This window comes from Trachurus japonicus, unplaced genomic scaffold, assembly GCF_045865225.1.
Source record: "Trachurus japonicus isolate A0001 unplaced genomic scaffold, Traja_1.0 AP030651.1".
Classification (NCBI taxonomy): Eukaryota; Metazoa; Chordata; class Actinopteri; order Carangiformes; family Carangidae; genus Trachurus; species Trachurus japonicus.
The window spans coordinates 29,889-38,649 of NW_028220784.1; the positions used below are offsets into that span (position 1 = coordinate 29,889).

At 45.1% G+C, this 8,761-nt stretch overlaps 1 protein-coding gene across 1 annotated transcript; it reads left to right on the top strand.

The window, feature by feature from the left end:
- Nucleotides 1–2,309: 2,309 nt before the first annotated feature.
- On the top strand, nucleotides 2,310–7,892 carry LOC146960155 (protein NLRC3-like). The gene is made up of 6 exons (XM_085772583.1): nucleotides 2,310–2,568; nucleotides 2,716–4,513; nucleotides 4,638–4,811; nucleotides 4,903–5,076; nucleotides 5,647–5,693; nucleotides 5,846–7,892. Exons 1-6 carry the CDS (start codon nucleotides 2,310–2,312, stop codon nucleotides 6,364–6,366), a joined length of 2,973 nt encoding a protein of 990 aa, XP_085628709.1. The 3' UTR covers nucleotides 6,367–7,892.
- The last annotated feature ends 869 nt before the right edge of the window (nucleotides 7,893–8,761 follow it).

An 8,761-nucleotide genomic window follows, 5' to 3' on the forward strand; every position in this document is an offset into this window, starting at 1 on the left:
ACGCCAGAGGCCGAACCTCTCCCAGGAGGAAATAGGTGTTTTGGTCCGGGAGGTCCGAGCTCAGAGTGACCGAATAATGAGTTTACTAATAGGCTACCGTTAATCAGGTTTGACCTGATACATTGAGAACTGTTGCCCAGTGTAAAAAAAACAACTAATAAAGAAACTCACATTTAGTATTTAAACCCTGTGTAAGAAAGATGAGATGTACACTAATCACAATATAAACAAACCATGCGGACAGGGATGAAATCAGGAGCATCTCAGCGTAAAGGATCTCTCTCTCTCTCTCTCTCTCATGGGACAATATAAATCCACGTGTTGATTCCATTAGTCACATTAAATAGTGTTTGTTGTAAATATGTATTGTATTTAAATTTGCCTGGAACTGTGGAAACCTGCCTGTGAGGTCTTGGTGACGTGTGCGCACAGAAACGTCAGTCAGCCAATCTACCACTGCGCCGGCTGCGCTTCGCCTTGCGCCGAGAGTAGACCAGGTTGGAGGTGGCGAGCTTTCGGCACACCCTCGGCGCTACTTTTTGGCACGAAACTTCCACTACGCCAAGCTGAATCTGTGACACCTCCCCCTACTGCACCGCCACACCCATCTCGGTGCACCGCAGTCTACCAATCTGCCAAACCGACCGTGCGCCAGGCTGGTCGAAACTTGCACTGCGCTGGCTGCGCCACAGTGTCAGTGGCAGATGGAGAGTGTTTTTCTCTCTTTGAATTTCCAGTGTGAGTGAAATGACTGAATGTTGTGATAGTGGAGCTCTAAGGTGAAATAAGCTGAGACCCAGTTGTTGTGTGTGTAATAATCAGCTGTAGCTTTTCGATCCAGTGGCTGGGCTGCTCTTCACTTCACTGCAGCTTCATGACGCCATCTAGTGGACTGATAGTAGAAGTACAGCAGCTGATGGCAGCTTCCTCTTCCTCACTGCTGTGTGACTGCATTCAGCTGACACTCAGTACGTTTACATGCAGAGCTTAATCGAGCTATGCTCAAAATTCGATTTTGGCGTCAAGTCGGACTTCTGTCCTTGTCTCAATATACATGCAACTGAGAAAATCGAATAACTGACGGGGTCCGCCCCCTCATGCGGCGTCACCCGTTGCTTCAGTGGGTTAATACGCCTCCTGTCCTGTTGACTTTTCTGTCACCTCGTAAAAAACTGAATATAAACAACGTAGTAAACTTAATAATAAATTCTCAACTGCAGTTCCTGACCAGACGCGCCAGTCTGGGACGGATTCGCGCTGAGAATAGGATACGCGGGCTTCCTTTTTTCCTCTCTCTCTCTCTTTTTTTTTTTAATAAAACACTCTTGCTGGTCGCGCTGTGTGAAATGCATTGAACTGGCGCTGACGGGCGGCTTCTCTGCTCCACTTGGTGCCGTCTCTGCGGTTGTGGAGCATGCGCACATGCATTGTCCAGTTATACTCCGACTAAGGTGTATACATGACGGAGAAAATCGAATTCCAATCGCATTATCTGGGTGTCTTAATCGGAGTTCTCAACTCCGATTTCAGTCGGACTAAGGTGTTTACATGCACTTCAGTTGTCCAGTTATAGTCGGATTAAGGCAATAATTCGGTTTTTTCAAGTGTCATGTAAACGTACTGATTGATATGAAGCAGAGAAGAGGAGCCAATCAGTGGAGGAGCAGCTGGAGACATGATGGACATGTGAGCTGCTGTGCAGATGAATGATGTGTGTTTCCTCTGCAGGTGAAGCTACAAAGTGTGTGTGAGCTGATGTGGATGTGACCTCAGCAGCATGGATCAGTGTGAGGACAGAGAGGAGGGAGCCCGCCCCTCTAAGAAACTGTGTGGGGGACGTCAGAGCCAGACCACAGGTCAAAGGTCAGAATTTACAGTCAGAAAGACTTCTCCATAAAATCTGAGTCATAACTCAGACACACATTGTCCAGCTGCAGTAAAGAGTCCATGTCTGAACATCTGTGTTAATATTCAGTGATGGTCACAGTGCAGCCCAATAGCAACAGGAAATATGTCAGCACGTGCTTTGTGAACGTCCTCAGGAGACATATAAAGTCCATCTTGTATTATCTCTCTGTACTGATGTTCACTTGTCCACAGAGTGGACCAGGAGAGCTCAGAGGTTCCCAGTGGTCAGTCTGCCCAGCAGCACCAAACACACCTGGACTCCATATTTATGGTGAGTTCATGTCCAACAGCTGCTGTTACATCTGTTGTGTTCACCATCATCTCCATGCTGCACTTTGACACCAGTGGATTGTCAGTCTGTCCAACATGGATCTGATGTTTGGCTTCATGGTTTTAGTTTGATGCTGTCACTCATAGAGTTTCTGTTCCAGCTGCTGGAGGAGAACATGGTCACTTTTGTCAAGAACGAGCTGAAGAAGATCCACAAGGATCTGAGTCCAGATCACTCAGAATGCTCAGGGAGTCAGAGGGAGGATGTGGAAGTGTTGGACGGTGAGGATGAAGCGCAGAGGAGAAGCAGCAGAGAGGCATTAGTGAAGATCACAGTGAACTTCCTGAGGAGGATGAAGCAGGAGGAGCTGGCTGAGTGTCTGCAGAGCAGTAAGAGGATTTCTCTAAAGATTCAACATGACGGACAAATGAGATGTTTACTGACAACGACACATGGAGGGAAACATATAGTCGTTATTTAGAGGAATTACAATGCTATATTTTCTTATTGATCTTATATCTTGTGTTTTCATTCAGAATATGTTGCTCCAGTTTGTGGACTCAAATCTGCCCTGAAGAAGAAGTTCCAGTGTGTGTTTGAGGGGATCTCTAAAGCAGGAAACCCAACCCTTCTGAACCAGATCTACACAGAGCTCTACATCACAGAGGGAGGGACTGGAGAGGTCAATGATGAACATGAGGTCAGACAGATTGAAACAGCGTCCAGGAAACCAGACAGACCAGAAACAACCATCAGACAAGAAGACATCTTTAAAGCCCCACCTGGAAGAGACCGACCAATCAGAACAGTGATGACAAAGGGAGTGGCTGGCATTGGGAAAACAGTCTTAACACAGAAGTTCACTCTGGACTGGGCTGAAGACAAAGACAACCAGGACATACACTTCACATTTCCCTTCACCTTCAGAGAGCTGAATGTGCTCAAAGAGAAGAAGTTGAGCTTGGTGGAACTTGTTCATCACTTCTTCTCTGGAACCAAAGAAGCAGGAATCTGCAGGTTTGATCAGTTCCAGGTCGTCTTCATCTTTGACGGTCTGGACGAGTGTCGACTTCCTCTGGACTTCCACAACACTGAGATCCTGACTGATGTGACAGAGTCCACCTCAGTCAACGTGCTGCTGACCAACCTCATCAGGGGGAAACTGCTTCCCTCTGCTCGCCTCTGGATAACCACACGACCTGCAGCAGCCAATCAGATCCCTCCTCAGTGTGTTGACATGGTGACAGAGGTCAGAGGGTTCACTGACCCACAGAAGGAGGAGTACTTCAGGAAGAGGTTCAGAGATAAGCAGCAGGCCAGAAATATCATCTCCCACATCAAGAGATCACGAAGCCTCCACATCATGTGCCATATCCCAGTCTTCTGCTGGATCACTGCTACAGTTCTGGAGGAGCTGTTGACGACCAGAGAGGGAGGAGAGCTGCCCAAGACCCTGACTGAGATGTACATCCACTTCCTGGTGGTTCATCTAAAACTGAAGAAGGTCAAGTATGATGGAGGAGCTGAGACAGATCCACACTGGAGTCCAGAGAGCAGGGAGATGATTGAGTCTCTGGGAAAACTGGCTTTTGAGCAGCTGCAGAAAGGAAACCTGATCTTCTATGAATCAGACCTGACAGAGTGTGGCATCGATATCAGAGCAGCCTCAGTGTACTCAGGAGTGTTCACACAGATCTTTAAAGAGGAAAGAGGCCTGTACCAGGACAAGGTGTTCTGCTTCATCCATCTGAGTGTTCAGGAGTTTCTGGCTGCTCTTCATGTTCATGTGACCTTCATCAACTCTGGACTCAACCTGATGTCACAACAACAAACAACATCCAAGAAGACTGAAACAACAGGAGTCAAATCTGCAGAGACAAACTTCTACCAGAGTGCTGTGGACAAGGCCTTACAGAGTCCAAATGGACACCTGGACTTGTTCCTCCGCTTCCTCCTGGGTCTTTCACTGGAGACCAATCAGAATCTCCTACGAGGTCTGATGACACAGACAGGGAGTGACTATTGGCCCAATCAGGAAACAGTTCAGTACATCAAGAAGAAGATTGAAGAGACTCTGTCTGCAGAGAGAAGCATCAACCTGTTCCACTGTCTGAATGAACTAAATGATGGTTCTCTAGTGGAGGAGATCCAACAGTCCCTGAGATCAGGACGTCTCTCCAAAGATAAATTGTCTCCTGCTCAATGGTCGGCTCTGGTCTTCATCTTACTGTCATCAGAAGAAGATCTGGACGAGTTTGATCTGAAGAAATACTCTGCTTCAGAGGAGGCTCTTCTGAGGCTGCTGCCAGTGGTCAAAGCCTCTAACAAAGCTCTGTAAGTGTAGAGATAGTTGGATTTATTATAATTCCATTATATAAAAACACTTCAGGACAGACAAAAACAACAGGACAGAAACTAAATTAATTTCTTCTTTATTTCCTCATGATCATCCCTTCAGACTGAGCGGCTGTAACCTCTCAGAGAGAAGCTGTGAAGCTCTGTCCTCAGTCCTCAGCTCCCAGTCCTCTAGTCTGAGGCACCTGGACCTGAGTAACAACAACCTGCAGGACTCAGGAGTGAAGCTGCTGTCTGGTGGACTGGAGAGTCCACACTGTAGGCTGGAGACTCTCAGGTGAGGATCCCTCCAGCTGTTTATCTGATGACACTTGAACACAGCAGCAGGTGTTGACAGATGGTTCCTGTGTGTCGTTGTGTGTGTTCAGTCTGTCAGGATGTCTGATCACAGAGAAAGGCTGTGCTTCTCTGGCCTCAGCTCTGAGCTCCAACCCCTCCCATCTGAGAGAGCTGGACCTGAGCTACAATCATCCAGGAGCCTCAGGAGCGGAGCTGCTGTCTGCTGGACTGGAGGATCCAGACTGGAGACTGGACTCGCTCAGGTATGGAGAGGCTGCTGCAGTCACACACACTGTCTGATAGAGGAGGAGCTGGAATATCGCCACGGCAGCGATGAATGGGAGCGAGCGGATGCAAGTTCCGCTGCTTAGGCTGTTTACATCCCTCAAAGCCGCAATTTTTTTCCATAGACAGCGTCAGACGGCTACTAAACATGCACCGAGAAGTTTATTTACTTCAAGCATGTATGAGTAGCCATCTGACACTGTCTGTGGAAAAAAATTGTTTACTTCGAGCAAGTCAAGAGTTGAAATTCCTGTGAATACGTGCAGCTTGAGAGCCAGAGAGTGAAAGAGTGTGTCTCACATTGAAGTGACATCACATGGAGAAAACACATGATGAAGTGCTTCCTCCTCGTCTCCTCCTGCTCTGTATCATCACTAGATAAAGACTCCAGCTCCTTCTTCTCTGTGCTCAATGTTCATCCATACATGCAAGCCTCCATGTGAACACAGTGATAAAACAGTGTTTTATCACTGTGTACAGAGCCATGTAATGTCCATGTGTACATGCTGACAGAGAAGGTGCTGCTCTGACCCCCCTCCTCCTTTCAGGGTGGAGCCTGCTGGAGTCCCATGGTTGACACCAGGTCTGAAGAAGTGTAAGTGTGTTTTTACTTGGATTCATGGAAACAAAGCAGCACATTCAACCATCTTCACACTGTCACATCACTGAAGTCATGAGTCTTCATCAAACTGTCAATAACTGATCACATGATCAATAACTGCAGCTGTGTCTCTTTTTCTCCATCAGATTCGTGTCAACTCACAATCGACACAAACACAGTGAATACAAAGATCAAACTGTCTGACAACAATAGGAAGGCAACATATGTGGAGGAAGATCAGTCATATCCTGATCATCCAGACAGATTTGACTACTGGCGTCAGCTGCTGTGTTCAACTGGTCTGACTGGTCGCTGTTACTGGGAGGTCGAGTGGAAAGGAGGGATTGATATATCAGTGAGTTACAGAGGAATCAAAAGGAAAGGAAACAGAAGAAACCGTTTGTTTGGATGGAACGATCAGTCCTGGAGTCTGTATTGCTCTGATGCTGGTTACAGTGTCAGTCACAATAACAGCGGGAAAGACATCTCCTCCTCTATCTCTAACAGAGTAGCAGTGTATGTGGACTGTCCTGCTGGCTCTCTGTCCTTCTACAGAGTCTCCTCTGACTCACTGATCCACATCTACACCTTCAACACCACCTTCACTCAACCTCTGTATCCTGGGTTTAGACTCTGGCAGTCTGATTCTTCACTGTCTTTGTTTTAGTGAATCAGAGTCTCCTCCTGTCACAGAAACCTTCTCACTGTTCTTTTCAGTCTCTACATGTCTGTCACTGTCTCTCACTCACAAACTTCTTCCTCTTTCTTTAACAATGGTAGTATTCGTTTTTACATATTGATTTACTTTGGCATCAGTCTCTGGGCTGATTCAGTTTATAATTCCTTCCAGTTTGTTTTAAAGCTTTAATAAAAGACAGAGACAGTGAAACTGGTCATGAGACTGTCAGTGATGAAGGCTGACGAGAGATTTAACTTAGAAAGTCCAAAGGAAAGACTGAAATTCTCCAGAAGAAAAACTGGTTCTTGTCTCTGTCCCAGTCTCTCCAGCTGATGAAAGACTGGTCCAAGACTACTTTTCTATTTGTATATGTATATTAATACGTCCTTCCATTAGAGTTCTTCTACACATGATATATTATAATCACTGCAGTTGTTTAATATGTTGAAGAACCTGATGACATGTTGTTGAACAGGGAAATGAGTGCAAAGTGAAGTTCTGTAGAAACAGATGAACCAAGTTTTAAACTGTGATGATGCGACTGTTGCCGTATTGTTTTATTGTTGTTGTTGTTTCATTATTGTTTGCTTCATTGTTTTACTATTTGTACTTTTAATTGTTCTTATTTTAAGGTGACCTTGAGAGTCCTGAAAGGTGCCTATAAATAAAATGTACTATTATTATTATAATTATTATGATACTTAAACAAAACAAGGTCACTGGAGCTAGAAAGTTCCTGACTGAGTCTGAATCTGATCACATGTGAATTCCTGTGTTTGAGCCTCTGACTATTTACCACAGATATTGTCTGGAACATGAAAAAACAGTTTGAATGTGAAAATATCTTTGTGACTTCTTAATATGATTTATGTCTCTGTATTATTCTGAATTTCTTTCTTAATGTAATCTGATCTCTCAGGGTTTGAAGGGTAGTGGTGGGTCCATGTACTCTACATAGATATAGATACAGTGTGTATAGTTTTATTATGAATATTTGTATAATGTGTAACTGCTCATGGAATTTTAATATTAATGTAAACACAGCAAAAATGACAGCAAAAGCCATGTCTCACTGAGTTCATCTCTGTTTCATCCTTTGTCCAGAGGCAGAGCTTTGGCCAGTGGATCTTCAGTGTCACATACACACACAGTGTTAAAGGTCCCATGAAATGAAACATTTATTTTTCCAGCTTTAACTGTTGTAAAAGTAATCTGTTCATATTTGCCAAAGTCATGTCCGAAAGTTATTATCTTCTTTCTCAATTTTTTCTTTTTACATAAAAATCGATGTATTTCTTCTGTAAAACTCTTTCAGATGTTTGATGACTCATCCTGCACTCGAGGGCGATCCTAATTTTGTGTCCAATTATTGAATTTTTATGTCTCTCCCCTGAAATTTAAACCCTGTGCATCACCATAACAACCTCTGAGCTGTTAACGCTGTTGAACATCATGAACCTGCATCTCCCCTGATGTTCGTATGTACATTAATAACTGCCTTTGTACTGAAAATATAATTGTCAATAAAGATTTATTGAAAAAGAAAAAGGCATCTCTCCCCTTGCTGGCATAATTGTTACCTCCAGCTAGGTTTATCTCTGTTTCATCTCTGCCTGTCTCATCACTGTGGTCCACAGGTGTGTGTGACAGTGAGGGAGAGACAATCCTACAGGTGATGTTTAAGCAGCCTACTTTCAGTGTGATTGATTATCATAGACAGCAATCAATATCTGTGACATTTCCCCACTTTGTTTCCTGTGTTTATCAGAAACACTTGAGCATGCAGAGCTGCACAGTGACTTCATGGGGAAAGGGAAAACCAGTCAGGGCTGAGGTGAAGCTCTCTCCAAGGTCAAACAACAGTGATTCTATGGGACGGTGCAGCCACCACTAGCGTCGTAAACCAGCCTCTCGCGGAAATGCATTTCATTTCATTTCTCGGGAGAGTCTGGCCTCATCCCCCCTCTAAGCGTTTGGGGTGGGCGGCAGCAGGGCGGGAGTAGTAGCAAAGACGGTTTAATATCTTTGGTAGTAGCGTTGACAGACAATCCCATTCAGCCAATCAGCAAGTTGGTGTAGTGACGGGGCTTTGCACCAGTCGGTCCCTGATTGGCCAACGTGCTGTGTCAATCACAGCGGGCGACGCTGATTGGCTCGGCCTTCTGAGGGTTTCAGTCCAAACGCTTAGAATGGGGATGAGGCCAGACTCTCCCTCGGAATGAAATGAAATGCACTTCCGCGAGAGGCTGGTTTACGAGGCTAAGCCACCACAGCCCTGCTATTAGCCAATGTAACAGTGCTCTGTTGCATTGTTAATGAGGTACAGGAATGACCAGGAAACTGTATGTACAGTGGGTACAGAAAGTATTCAGAACTCCTTTAA

Coding starts and splice junctions, on each gene's coding strand:
- LOC146960155 (XM_085772583.1), top strand. CDS start 2,310: ATGCTGTCACTCATAGAGTTTCTGTTCCAGCTGCTGGAGGAGAACATG. Junction 2,569..2,715: donor GGCTGAGTGTCTGCAGAGCA/GTAAGAGGATTT, acceptor GTTTTCATTCAG/AATATGTTGCTCCAGTTTGT. Junction 5,077..5,646: donor TGGAGACTGGACTCGCTCAG/GTATGGAGAGGC, acceptor TCCTCCTTTCAG/GGTGGAGCCTGCTGGAGTCC.